The 15090-nt window shown below is 46.0% G+C and overlaps 1 protein-coding gene across 2 annotated transcripts in view; it reads left to right on the forward strand.

Moving 5' to 3' along the window:
- Positions 1-15090, forward strand: part of PRKCQ (protein kinase C theta) — a 452364-nt gene that overhangs the window by 79888 nt on the left and 357386 nt on the right. Inside the window, exon 2 of one of the 2 annotated variants that reach the window (XM_078677123.1) lies at positions 4424-4555. In XM_078677123.1, the coding sequence (XP_078533249.1) occupies positions 4432-4555 (124 nt within the window). In that variant the 5' untranslated portion in view covers positions 4424-4431. Of the gene's footprint in view, positions 1-4178; positions 4556-15090 lie in introns of those variants that run through there. The other variant, XM_078677128.1, reaches the window with a different exon arrangement.

Genomic DNA, 15090 nt, shown 5'->3' on the forward strand with positions numbered 1-15090 from the left:
AAAACAAGACCCATGGGCCTGCTCAGGGGGTCCCACAAGGACCCCAGGCCCAAAAAAGCATTTTTTTTAACAAAGAAACTCGGCCGAATTCTCGCTCGCTGCACGAATCGGCCGAGAAAAAGAAAAAAAATGACGCGCGGACTCACGCGCTTTGTTTAATTAAAAAAGGACCTGGGTGGGCCAGGTCCCGAGGGCAGTAAAAAAATTGTGGGGGTCCCAATCCCCCCCCCACTGCCCCAGGGACCGCCACCCCCGGGCTTTTCCTACACTGCTCCCCCGCAGCCCCGGAGACCGCGGCTTGTTTTTTAATCTGTGGGGAGGCCTTGCAGGCCCCCCAAGCCCCGAGGACCATCTCCCCATGGGCTTTATTTATTTAATTAGTGAGGCACAGAGCCCCCCCACTGCCTCGGGGACCACCACCCCCCTAGGCTTTTTTATTAATTAAAACACCTGCGTGGGGGGCTCGCCCCCACACAACCCGGCGACCGCCACCTCCCCGGGGCACTAATATTTAAATGTGGGGTTCTGTAATGGACCCCCAAACCCCGGGCACCACCACCCCCTGGGGCTTTCTCAATGTTGGGAGGGGGGGTCGTGCGGCCCCCCTCCTGAAGCCAGTGATAGCCCAGGGCACTGCCACCCCTAGGGCCGGCTCCTTCAGTGTCCCAGGGTGCCCACCCCGGGACACTGCTGTTTGCAATGGCAGGGCGGGAGCCGTCTGGCTCCCACCCTGTCATTGCAAACTGCTTTGCTTCAATGAAGCATAGCAGACAGCTTTTCCACAAGTGGAGCTTCATGTTAGCAGCTCCCCCTGTGGAAAAGCAATGCCAGCTCCCGCAGGAGGCAGGGAGCCAGCAGGGACCGTGGGGGCATTGGGGCTCCCCCACTGTCCCCAAAGGAGAGGGCCACCCCCAGGGCCGGCTCCTGCAGTGTCCAAGGGTGCCCACCCCGGGACACTGCTGTTTGCAATGGCAGGGCGGGAGCCGCCTGGCTCCCACCCTGTCATTGCAAACTGCATTGCTTCAATGAAGCGAAGCAGATAGCTTTTCCACAAGTGGAGCTGCATGTTAGCAGCTCCCCCTGTGGAAAAGCAATGCCAGTTCCCGCAGGAGGCAGGGAGCCGGCAGGGACCGTGGTGGCATTGGGGCTCCCCCACTGTCCCCAAAGGAGAGGGCCAGCCCCAGGGGATGGCGTCCCCGGGGCCGGAAGTGGCCTGGGAGGGGGACCACGCAGCCCCCCCCCAAAAAAAATAATAAATAAATGCGGGCCCCGGGGGATGGAGTCCCCAGGGCCAATAGAGGCCTTTAGGCAGTCCATCCAGCCCCCCTAATTATAAAAAACCAAAATGTTTGGCCATGCCCCAGGGGATGGGGTCCCCGGGACCAGAATAGGCCATGGGATGGGGCCCATGCGACCCCCTCCCATTTAGATTTTTTTTTTTAAAGGGGGCCAGGTCCTGGGGGATGGGGTCCCCCAGAGTGCACAAAATAGGAAAGGAAGGGGGGCCACACAGCCCCCTTCTTAAAAAAAAATCACTGCCATCGCTCAGGCCTCGCCCCCTCCCAGCAACACTCTGAAAACGCGCCCTGTGGCGCGTTTTAAGTTGGGAAATAATTCCCCTTCAATACTGGGGGGGTCCCTGGAGGCCAACTAGCCCACCATGTACCTCAAGTAAGCGCCACACGGCCACCTCTCTGCAACGCAGGCCTCTGGCCCTTACTGGAGGAACCTGGGGGGCTAGTTGGCCCCCAGGGGCCCTCAGGATTGAGGGGGAATTAATTCTCCAACTTAAAACGCGTCACAGGGCATGTTTGCACACATCAGCTCAGGCCCCGCCCCCTCTCATCACCCGTGTGCAAACGCGCCCTGTGGCTCGTTTTAAGTTGGGAAATTAATTCCCCTTCAATACTGGGGGTCCCTGGAGGCCAACTAGCCCACCATGTACCTCAAGTAAGCGCCACACGGTTGAGTTGCATAGAGGTGGTTCAGGCCTCGCCCCTTTTTACACCTCTCTGCAACGCAGCTCTGTGGCGCTTACTGGAGGTACCTGGTGGGCTAATCGGCCCCCAGGGACCCCCAGTATTGAAGGGGAATTAATTTCCCAATTTAAAACAAACAAACCAAACCAGTAAGTAAGGGCCAGAGGCCTGCGTTGCAGAGAGGTGGTCCAGACCACGCCCCTTTTTACACTTCTCTGCAATACAGCTCTGGGGCGCTTACTGGATGTATACCTGGTTGGCTAGTTGGACCCCAGGGAGCATCAGGAATCAAGGGGACTTAATCTCCAAACTTTAAACGGCCACAGGGCGTGTTTGCACACTTCACCTAAGACCCCCCCTTCACCACTGTGCAAATGCGCCCTGTAAAACGTTTTAAGAGGTAGTTTTAATCCCCCTGCCCTATTATGTACTAGGGCCTTACAGAGGAGGTCATGCTAATCACAGGGGTACCCCAACGCATAGTGTTTCCTAGTGTATGTAGGTGTTTTCACTGTATTCTAAGTATCTTTTAGAATAGCACTGGCTCCAGGCCTGGTTAGTCAGAGTCAGTTACCACCAGTACCCGTCTGAAAAAGTTGTGGGCACAGGATGATTTTGCAACAAGGCCTCTATCTGCTCCTCTGTTGGTTCTTTCTGCACATGTCTTGCTTTTTCTTGCACTTTTCTTCAGCTTTGTAGACTTCTGCATTTTTTTGCTTCTTTCTGTGCTTTTTTTCTTCATTCTTCACATGTCCTACCTCTGTAGGCATAGTTAGAAACTAGCATTTGAAAAACCTTTGAAATTCACTGAAAAAAACATAGGTTTCAGGCATGTTATAGTTGGAAACTAACATTTAAAAAACCTTTGAAATTAACTGAAAAAACCATAGGTTTCAGGCACGTTATAGTTAGTAATTAGCATTTAAAAAAACTTAGAAATTCACTGAAAAAACCATAGTCACTGATCATGACAAGAATGATGTAATATGTGACATCATCAAAAGTGCATTGCGGGGGCGCAAGTTCTAGTTAGCTGAACTAACTATAACGGGGGTATTTCTATTGTTTTGTACGAGTGAAATGTCCAACTAACTATAACGCCCCTCAAACCTATGATTTTTTCAGTGAATACATATATATGTATGATTTAAACTTCCCTCTCTGATAAATAATTACAAATGTATTCTCTAGATTGCAGGCCTTGCTCCTTCAATTATTGGATGAATAGATTTGGTCAAGATATCTATTCTTCAGCTCCTTTACTTATTATGCATGCATTTCTGCTGTAAATTGAACCAGAGGTTTTTTTTTTTATTAATCTAGTAGGGAAATGAATATCCAATTTTCTATTGAAAGAACAACGTCCTGCATGAGAAGTTTTAAATTACTGTCAAGTTAAGAATGTGGAGGCTTAGCAATGCCATGTCTACAACTATATTACTTCTCTGCTGATCCCTGCAGGCCAAAATCCGTGTGATGGCATCCTATTGTAGTGAGACACAATTTGTGGCCAACCTCACGATTGTAAATGAGGTAGGTCGAATTGAGACCCACTACGATTCTGAATTTTGTGAACAGACCTATTAGTACATAGGTCGGCTCTCAAAATTCCTTTCCTTTCTCAAGAAGTCAGCACACAATATGCGGACACTTTTTTGCGAATGGAAATGTCATGATTGCTGCAGGTAGAGCGCAAAGATGAGTGTTACAAAGCAGACTCAGGTTATCCAGTAAGGTAAGTCTATTTTGCCGAGGGCACTGGTGAGTGCGAGGAGCTTGATGGTGACGTAGAAGAGCATGCTTAGACAACCGGCTCAATTCTGCGCTCTCATCTGCATAAGACGTGACCCCTCTCTTGCAGCAGCTCTGTTGGTAGCCCTTAGCTCCAACGCAGGGAACGGCAGCTGTTGCACTGGTCAAATATATAAATAGAGTTCTTATGTTTCACGGTATCAGGTTTAACAGGGTGCTTCTCAAACCCCGCTTAAACGTATGTACGAAGCACGCTGCTGGCCTAGCACGCTGCATGGGTTGCGCTTAAGGACTGTTCAAAGCGAGCGTTGCCTGTTTTGCTGTATTTCAATAGCGAGCATCGCTCAACAGGTGTCTATATAGGTTATCTTTAACCCCCTAACCACACTTCCGAGAGCCCTCAGTGGCTTGTTGGTTTAAGCAGGCAGGGAGCCTGAAGTTGTCTTTGAACCTCAGCAGGGGGTGGCCCTACGTCTTCCAGTTTGAGTCACGCGACTGTCTGCCTGCGCGCGATATCTCGCGCACCCTCGGCGAGGTAAAAGGCTCTTCTCTCGATGGGGAACTGGTACCAGTTTGTCACTGGCTGCCGGTGATGCACGCCACCGGAAAAAATACATAGAGCGATTCTAGAAAAACAAAAGAAAGGAGGAACGCGCTCACCAAGACCGTGTCTTGTGTTTCACTCTGCACAGGAGCAGCCATGTCGCCTTTTCTTCGGATCAGTTTCTCCAACTTTGACGCGGGTCCTCAGTTGCAGCTTGAGGGGGAGGCGATTCTACTCAGCCATTACTGCATCGTGGTGGTGAAGGAAGCCGTCCAGACAGGTATGTACGCCCAGTCTGCAATTTATAATTCTGGAACAAATTGTCAGTTCTCTGAAAAGTAAGTCACTTTTTGACGCCGAAATGTAACGACAGATTTTTTTCAAAGTTGTCAGAAGGTCACAAGGGGGTAAATGTTGAGTGGAAAATTGCAGTCATATGCTTCCATGCCGACAATATGATAATAAATAACTTTGAAATGCCTCGTGATGCAGTGATATGTTGCCGAGCTTCCAGAAATGGGCCCTGGATTCACAAAGATTTTGCTGTGACTTACATTTGGTGCACTTCTGGCTTTTAGGACAGGAGTAAGTCTGAGCACTACACTTCAATAGTAAGTGACATCTGCTCACAGAAAATGTTTTTGGATGGACCCTAAATATTGATTATTGGAGGTGATCAGTTCCTGGTTTAGCACCACCTCGTTTGCAACTGCTATGTGGATGAATAGTTTTACTCCTGTTTTCCATGGTTATATATTTAAATGCAGGTTTTCAAAATCATAGATCAGAATCAAGGTATTCTACAGTACTGTGCAAGGGGTAAAGTATGTACTTATTCACATTGTTGCTATTCAGGTAGACTGAGCCTGATAACATATTTACATATATGATTTGCTAATGGCAGAGTTTGATATTTAGCTTGAAATGCTGTGTATCCGAATACTAGAAGAATTCAGGGGTAATCACAAGCAACAGTGCTGACTTTAACATTGTCTTTATCACCATTTAACACGAATTGATATGGATTCTGTAGTAAACATGTTCACTACAGGGGCGCAGTTAGACCCAAACTTAAGGGGGGCTAACACTCACAGCCAGGGCCAGCCCTTGCACTGGTCGCACACAGTGCAACATTTATTTTGGCGCCCCACCCCCATTTCCTCCTTTTACAATGAATTCCCTCAGTACCACTCACCAGCAATGCACCTCATCTCTCTATAGCACCTTTCTGATAAACATTTCAATATTTATAGCGCTACTCACAGTACACTCACACATTTCTGTGATCTGCATGGTACACGTTCTCTGTAGCATGCACATTAATCCTCTCCACTGTGTGTGTGGCAGGAATGCCCATCTGAGTGCACGGTGAGAGATGCAACAGTGTGAGAGTAGGGTAAAAAGAGTGACTGCAGGGTGAGTGAGGTGACCATATAGTGAGGATGTAAGTGCAGATTGGGATGAATGAATGCATGGTTAGTGATGGGCTTGTTTGAGTGAGAATGCAGATTGAGCAGTGAGGGAGAGAGGTGGGTGAAGTGTCAAATGAATGCAGGTGAGTAGTGTGTTTCTGTGACTATAGGGTGAGGTACAGGGTGAACTGCGCAAGTGCATTGTGAGTGCAGAGTGCTCGCTGTGTGTGCAGGGTGAGTGGGTGAATGGTGTGAGTGCATGGTGATCAGTGTGAGTGCACTGTGATTGCTGTGGCTGCAGGGTAAGCGTGAAAGTGAAGGGCAAGAATGAGGAGTAAGTTGTCTGAATGCAGGGTGCATTCCCAGACACATGAAGTAACTGAGTTTGCTATTGACAGCTGCATAGAGTTTCATACATAAGTTAAACTATTGCTATTATGCAGGGCTTTAAGTGGGATGAAAAAATTGGGTAGTGTAGGAATCTGGGTTACTGTTGCAATAACCCCTCCACTTTTTGATAGGTTTCTGATGCACTTTGACTTGATGTGCCCTGGGCCCCGGCAAATCAGGTTCCCAGGACCTGTGTTCTTTCCCAAAACGGTAGCTATGTACCCCCAATTGACCCCTTTCTGGCCACATTTAACCTCTTCCGTGCTCGTGACGTAACCACTCCGTCACGAGCCACGGACGCGCTGTGCTGGTGGCTGAATGGTTCCGTCATGGCGCGGCCACCCCGCCACGCTGATAGAATTCCACATCTGTGCGGCGTGTTCTATTAAGCGGGCGGAACCACTCCGTCACAAGCACAGCGCCCCCGTGGCTCGTGACGGAGTGGTTCCGTCACGAGCATGGCTGCGCCACGCGGCCCCCCTTCCCCCTAGCGACGCGGCGGAATTACCGCCGCGGCCAAGGGGTTAAGTCCCTTGTAAAAGGTACCATGTTTACCAAGGGCACTGTGACCAGGGAAGGCCTCTAAGGGCTGCAGCACATATTGTGTCATTGCCATTGCAGGCTGCGTGTTTTGGTCCAAAGAAAAGTGAGGAGTCATTATGGCACACATTCCTGTGTAAATATACAATTAATGGCTACAACCTGCACTCCTACCTGTGTACACTTGTGCACAGTAAACAATTTTAAACCAATGCGAATAACAAATATTATCAACAGTGCTACCTTGTAATCCTGACCAGCTCCTGTCAGATAATAAAAATTGCTTTAAATGTGTACAGATCCTGTCACATATAAACAAGGTGCACTATACTTACGCCCTGACGGTGCTTCAAATTGAATAAGCCTGCTCAATTTTTCTTCAGAGATAAAATTGTACAGACTAGTTTTCTGTCATGATTCATAATAGTTCAATAAACATAGAGATGATCCATAAACCAATAATATTACATAAATAAACCATCAAAAACAGCCATAGATGATCAATGTTCTTAAGAAATCACTTTTATTATACAATATGATCAAAACTCAAATTTCATGATTCTTGTACAGTGTTGCTGTTCCCAATGCATTGTGGGAGACCCTTCGTCAGGGGAACACTACAAATGCAAATGATACAACACGTCAACATAATGGTAAACTTCTCTTTGTTTTGTAAAAATTAATTTGGGGCTTTTTAGGACAAGAGCCTGTGTCCCCAAGCAGTATAGATAACAGATATTCAAACTTGTTGTCCATGAAACAGTGTGAACCAAGATAAATTCAATGTATAACGAAAGATGATTAGCCTGCTGATTGTGTTAAAAAAAACACCAACAAATCATGACCTAATTCATAACTAACCAACCTGAACGCTCAAGGTGTCGTATGTGTAATCTAACCACCAGAAACCACACATAACTGTGTAAAGAACACCTCCGTAATACAACCATGCTCACCTATCCAGTCCAATGCCCAGATAGAATACTGCGGAATGAGCTGCAAAAGAAAGTGCAAAATGACTATAACAAGTGCATATTGTAGATGCCAGTAGTGAAAACACATGCTGCCATAACGCACATCCATGCCGAAGTAAGAACCCCACTTACTTAAAAAGTCGCTAACTTCACAATCTTTACTGGTGAAACTTCAAGTGCCAGGCCTCCCTGACTTTACCTGCAGCCTGTGCACGGAGACCCCCCCCCCAACCGCGAGTGTCCCGGGAAGGTGAAATCCGACCTCAAATGACACCCCTGCATCCAGCCACCCTTCACCCTTGGAGAAGAGAATCCAAGGTGCACCTTCACCCGAGCACTCCAACTTACCTGCCCAGCTGTTGGTTGCTCCCAGAAGTCTCCCTGGACCGAGACTGCAGCCAAAAACCTAAACCGGCAATCCCCATTGAAAATAACAGGGCACCTAAGCCAAAACAGCACCCTGTACCCGGCTGCTTCTGTGCCGCTGTGGGTGCACCGTGTGTGCTAACTCGGACACCCCTTTGCCCTGAGCCTAACACCAGGAGCTTTGCTCTCACAACCTTGTGGCCTGCTTGTGAGCAGCCACCAACAGGAGGCCCCCTATCCCCCATTGGATAACATTGGGCCACCAGCACTCTGCACCCGGCCGCCCTAGTACCGATGAGGGTGCTCTGAGAGTGCATCCTCAACCCTGGGGAACCCTGGTTCTGACCCCAAAATACCAACTCCTACAAACCAGTACTTCCCTGCAAACCGATAACTTCATTTCCTCCCACAGAATTGCATTGATGGAAGTTGGTTTTTATGAAAAATTTAACAAACTGCATATGTGTAAAAACTGAATTACTTACCTTTTGTTTAGGAAATGTCTCAGTATGCTACCTAGGCAAATCACACTGATTAGCAAAAGTAACTTAAATAGTAATCCAAAAACTTAACATGCACAGTAATCTGTAAAGTAACTGAAAAATAAGTTGAACTGTTGACTTACCTGTAAATCAACCAACTGCATGTGAACCTGCATTCAACTGTAAATCACTGCATAAGATTTGGCAAAGTAATATTTCACTTACCTGCACCAGGTCTGGCTTGGTTTTAGAAATAAAATAACTAAATAGTATTTTTCTACAAACAAATTGGTCTGAGTTAAATCTTTGAGTGTGTGACATCATCTCTGGCCTGAGTGTGTACAATAAATGCTCAATACTACTGTCTGATAAAGACTTACTGCTCGCTCACACTACCACAGGTAGTGAGTAAGGTGCAATCTACTTTTAACTCTGCTTACCTTTTGGGTTAAAACTGTACTCTGTGCACAGTATACCTCATTTTGGTATAGTATATACAGAGCCAGCTTCCTACAGGGGATCTCTCAAAGGGGCGATATAAAAGGGTGTGGCTTAAAACATTTAGGCTAAAAATCTGTCTTCAGCATAATGTGCTGCATGACTGGTATTTTGCTGCTTCTGTTATTGCCCCCAAATAAGTAACATTACACTTACAACAAGCCAGGGCTATTGGCTTTGTCAAAGGTTGTTAGTTGCATAAGAGAAATAAACTACATGCATGCAAACAACTAAGGCTTCGTTGTATATAATATTGAAAATGCTTTATTTCTTGTGCAAGAGGTTGTAGCGTAATGGCTAGAGCTGCCAGTCTCGGCGTCGGCTCAACATCCTGTGTTTCTGGGAAACTCACTTAATAGTCCGTGCCTACCAAAAAATAAATAAAGACTACCTTGTTGGTGCTCATGTAAAGCACTTCAAGTTTAGCAATACAGAACTGCAAAAAAATAAAAGTTACATCAAAACAGTGAACTGCTACAGTGTTAAGATTTGTTTTTCCACTCTGAGTGTAAGGGTGAACATGGAAAGCCCAATAGGGACCCATCTGGGCGCCTGCTTTTACGAACTGCTGGTGCTGAGTACCGGCAGAAATCCACTCACTTAAAGCGCTGCTATTATGGCATTAATCAGGGATTGAGGGTGAAGAAATAAATGATGTGCTGATCCTGCAACAAACTTCCAGTCTTATAATTAGGGTTGCCAGGTTATCATTTTGATGTCCCAGATGGTACAAAAATAGGCAGTCACCAAAAGCCGCATTTTGGCACTTATCTCTGCATACTTTGAACAGCAAATACAAATAGAAAGCACTTTTAATTGTGTTCTAGAGCTGCCTGAATGATCCATGACTGATAATTAAAGGGAACAAAGAAGTCACATTACAAATGAATACATACATTTCTATTTATTTATTTTTCTTCGCAAATGAAAAACTTTATTTTTTGCACACCCCAAGAAACACTTACAAGTTGCACTTTATTTAATGTCCTCTAATGGTCTTGTGGAAAGAATGAAAACATTCTTCAAGGAGGGAGTTCAAACTGCCTTGGCCATGAAAACTCCAGTTGAGGAGTTCTTGAAGCAAAAACTTTCACATATTTAATTACACCACATTACAACACAAGGATCTCCCATTTTTGTTTATTGTGAAAAAGGATACAAGATGTGCCCTGATTGGGTCAAGAATCTTAGGGCCAGATGTATGAAGCTCAAATGGGTTCACAAACACCGAAATTTGCAGAATTTCAGCGTTTGCTAACTCATTTTCGCTAAATGATATGTATGTAGCAAATTTGAGTGCAAATTAAGGAATCACAAATTAGCGATTCCTTATTTTGCGATTGCATTTAAGGAATCGCAAATTTTGCAATTCCTTAAATGCAATGTATGAAGCACCCAAGTTGTGCGATTTCTCATTAAGAAATCGCAAATTACCACCAACTTGAAGTTGGTGGTAATTTGCGATTTCTTTCACAAAAGCATTTTTTAGCATTTGTGATGGTGCCATGTGGCGCACATACATTCCCTTAAGGCATGTATGTGCGCCATATGCGCACACATGTGAATTTCAGCGGTACATCAGGGTGTCCTTATAACACCCTTGCACCCTTGAAATTATTCTCAATTTGCGATTCTCAAATTGCGAATCCCAAATTGAGAATAACTTCACATTCATTCCTATGGACCCATAGAAATGAATGGGAAATTATTCCTTAATTGCGTTTCGCAATTTGCTAATCGCAATTAAGGAATTTTAAGAAATCGCAAACAAAATGCGATTTTCTACATACATACCAATTTGCGAATCTCAAATAGCGATTTCTAAAAAATCGCTATTTGAGATTCGCAAATCTGGATGTTGATACATCTGTCCCGTTATCCCAAATCAATTTGTCTTGCCTATGCCGGCAAAAGAAGAGTAGTTAACACTACCGTACACAAACATTACCTCCAGAAAAAGTACTTTGATAACAAATACAAGGTGAAAGAACAAGATTTTGAAGTTGGTGATTGGGTCATGATTAAGAACCCAGTCAGAACAGGCTAGAAAGATCATGCTTTGCAAGATTTTTCAGGATGATGAGTTGAGTTATAGCACACTTTGGTTTACTTCAAATCCAGATTCTATGATTGCAAATGTTTCTAGACCAACAACGTGTTAGTCTGACTTTTTTTAACTCTTAACTTTAAATATGTGTGCTTGAATTTGTTGGGGCATTGTACAAAACTCCTTATGGCTGACCATCATGAAGAAGCTCCTAATGCAGTCTAGCACCATCCAGTTCAGTTCAGCTTGCTGGAATCCAGTGGTGAGAGCCTGGGGAAAGCCGGTGAATGTTTCTCTCACAGGGCCAGAGATTTGGAGGAGAATCTGCCTCCCCCATTAGAAAAACATCCCCGCTACTGAGCTCCCAATACCCTCTAATTTAAAGCTCAGTGTGGAATCTCAGTGACGTTCTGAACATCCTCTTCTTGTACTCTTGATTAAACCTCTCGTTCTGAGCAACAGTAAAATAGTTCTTCCAGTCCCCTACAATCCCTTTTCTCATGAAGGGCGACACAGAATGGTCACATTTGAAAATGACAGCGGGGTGAAGTTGGCCATGTGATTCTCTTTCATTGCCTGGAAGCTCGTGTGCAGAATGATCTCCTCCAGAAGCTCTTCACTTAACTCTAGATCCATGAACTGAGCAACCTTCAGGATTTCACGTCTTGGATCCTCCTTCAAGTCCTCATAGAAGATGTATAGAATCAGTTGTCAGTCCTTCACTTCCCACCAGCCCTTGACATGGTCATACCAAGAGCCCCACACCACTTTCCCAAACCCTCCCAGGCGGCGAGTTGCCTCCCCCTCCTTTAAACATTTCACAACTGCGCCACTTAGACCTTAAAAACACATGATGAACAACTTGCTTGTGCCAAAAAAGGTTGCAGTTTATTAAACACTTATACAGTTATACATTTTGATTCTCCTGGTAATACATAACATTTGTATTGCTTCGCTTAATGATCTGCCATTGTGGCTCAATCAGTCCATTTCTGGCTGTTATCTGTTCTCAAACAGATCGCCTTCTGGAAGGGGCCCCCATACCACGGCTGCTGTTGCCAAAGGGGTTAGGCTTCAACTTGCTACTGACTTGGTGGGTGTCCGTCCGGACTTGCCCGGGCCACAGGTGCTGTCCCGCTTGCCTTCAGTGCCAACTTGGTCCCTCCCTGCTATTCACAGGTCCTTGCCCTGTGGCATCCCAAGGACCCTATGTGAGCATCTCATCTATCCTGTCTGCGGCTGAGTTCTACCCCTCGCTCCTTTGGTACCCCTGCCGTGAGGCATCCCAAGGGCCCTGCAGGAGCCTTCCATCTACTCTCTCCATGGCTATTAGCCACTGTTTGCTCCCTCTGTGTCCCTGCTGTGAGGCATCCCAAGGGCCCTGCAGGAGCCTTCCATCTACTCTCTCCGTGGCTACTAGCCACTGTTTGCTCCCTCTGTGTCCCTGCTGTAAGGCATCCCAGGGACACTACGTGAGCCTTCTATCTACATTTTTCAATTTCCCTTCCTTTCATATCCTTCTAGGTAGTTTTCTGCCACGCTACCTACGGTCGTCAGATCGGAGGGAGCTCCTCCCTTTGCTCCTCTGTGCTCACCCCTTGCTCACGAGAAGCCATTTGCGCTAACACGCCCACAATGTTTAGCAGGAGCATATCCATCCTCACCCCTGCCAGGTGCATGCCATCTTCCAGGTGGTAGCCTGGCAACCTAAGGTTTATGAAGCTGTGCCTTACAAATCCCCATCCGTTGGTCCTGTATATCTTTGTCATCATAATATTTAACTTGCGCCTGGATTTCTCCACTGCCCCCAGGTGAATTGCCTCCCTCCAGGACTTTCTCACTATTATCTCTGAGAAAATGATTTTGGCGGGGCACACCAGTGTTGCCAAAGCAGCCAAGTCTGCCTACATTGTCATGAGCAGTGCCCTCCTGCCCTGTGTGGCCAGGTCGTTACCTTCCAAGTGGACTATTACTGCATCCAGTTTGTCACCTCTCCCTATCGCTTCTCGCGCAGTGGGCAGCAGTTGTTCCCATTTCATTCCGGACCGCCCCATCCAGACCACCACGGTGTCCCGCCGCCATATGCCTCCAAATTCGCGTCTGGCCGTCACCCACTGCTGTGCCCGTGTGACGTATGAATGCCCCACAAACCATACCGTTCTGGGCCACGTGGGGGAAACAACCTTTACAACGCAACTTTTACAACGAACTACCATTACAACGAAATTTTTACAACGCAAAAACTTTTACAACGCATACCATTACAACGCAGGATTTTACAACGCTAGTACTTTTACAACGCATACCATTACAACGTAAGTATTGGTAAGTATATAATTTTTTAAAAAATATTATATGTTTGTGTTTTTGGGTATGGGGTATTTTTAGGGTTCATGGTAAGTTTTGGGTTTTTGGGTAAAGGGGTATTTTTAGGGTTCAGGGTCAGTTTTCAGTTTTTGGGTAAAGGGGTATTTTTAGGGTTCAGGGTCAGTTTTCAGTTTTTGGGTAAAGGGGTATTTTTAGGGTTCAGGGTCAGTTTTCAGTTTTTGGGTAAAGGGGTATTTTTAGGGTTCAGGGTCAGTTTTCAGTTTTTGGGTAAAGGGGTATTTTTAGGGTTTAGGGTCAGTTTTCAGTTTTTGGGTACAGGGGTATTTTTAGGGTTCAGGGTCAGTTTTCAGTTTTTGGGTACAGGGGTATTTTTAGGGTTCAGGGTCAGTTTTCAGTTTTTGGGTAAAGGGGTATTTTTAGGGTTCAGGGTCAGTTTTCAGTTTTTGGGTAAAGGGGTATTTTTAGGGTTCAGGGTCAGTTTTCAGTTTTTGGGGTACAGGGTTAATTTGTAAAAATAAATTAAAGTTATTTTTAAATTAAATTAATTAAATAAAATTACATTACATATAATTATATTTTATTAATTTAAATTAATTTATATTAAAAAAAAATTTTATATACTTACCAATATTTACGTTGTAATGGTATGCGTTGTAAAGGTACTTGCGTTGTAAAATCCTGCGTTGTAATTGTATGCGTTGTAAAAGTTTTTGCGTTGTAAAAAATGCGTTGTAATAGTAGTCGTTGTAAAAGTATGCGTTGTAACGTCATACATCCCCACGTGGACGTACCTACAGGGGGAGGGAGAGAAAATCCGGGCTCAGTATGTGGTGGGGCATATGTACCATTTAACTGCTCCAGATGCCCAACGTCCAATCCCCTTGATTTGCTCGCTACCCATGCCCAGCCCCACTGCCTTGGTCGCTGCCCCTATCCTAAAAGAATGGGAACCGAATGCCCTGGATTGGAGCCCTGCCGCCCCCAGGGCCTTCCTCATCACAGTAATAAATTGGAAACGGCTAAGGAATGTCCCCTCCTTATGTCTGAATAATGGCCCTTCTCTGGGTCCTGCGGTTGCCATGTACCTCTGCACCAGGCATACCGGAGAGCGTGATTTTTCTCTTAAGCAATGTAATCTGGGCCACTTCCCTTTGCCCGCTTGGTCTGTCTTAGACCTTTGCAGCAGGATGTCCATGTGGCCCTCACCTAAGCTAACATATGACCGGCATATGCATGCCGTTCCTGTGTACTTTGCTCCTGGGGCCACCAGTTCGCTCACTCTGTATGCCCCAAAGAAAGCTAGTGCGAAAGCTGCCCTTAACAGTGTTGCTTCACCCTCTGATGCATACCTTGCCAAGAGCCCCTATTATTTGCTGCAGCAGTTGAAAATGAATTGGCCTTCTTGCATCTGGACTTGCCTTCTGCATTCTGCCTCACCCCTTCAATGCCATCCTGCAGTGGAAACCCCTGGTGGGGTCCTGGCCTGCTGACATTTTTTAGTAGTATGCCACTGTGCTCAGATGGGTCTGTGCCCAAGACTTTGTTGTACCTGCTCTGAAAGCCCAATCTCTGAAACCCAGAACCTCGCGCTGCCCTTCTGGCTGGCCCTTTCTTAGCCCAGTGGCTGCATAAAATGTTGCCCAGCACTTACGGTAACAGTGCATTGTCTTTGGGACAAGTGTATGTTCCAGCCCCACTTCTAAACCAGCTCCACCCATGCCCATACTTCCACCTGCACAGGGGTCATCCTTTGGTCTGCATTCGGAGAGAGGTCTCGG

This window comes from Lissotriton helveticus, chromosome 1_1 (genome assembly GCF_964261635.1).
Source record: "Lissotriton helveticus chromosome 1_1, aLisHel1.1, whole genome shotgun sequence".
Lineage (NCBI taxonomy): Eukaryota > Metazoa > Chordata > Amphibia > Caudata > Salamandridae > Lissotriton > Lissotriton helveticus.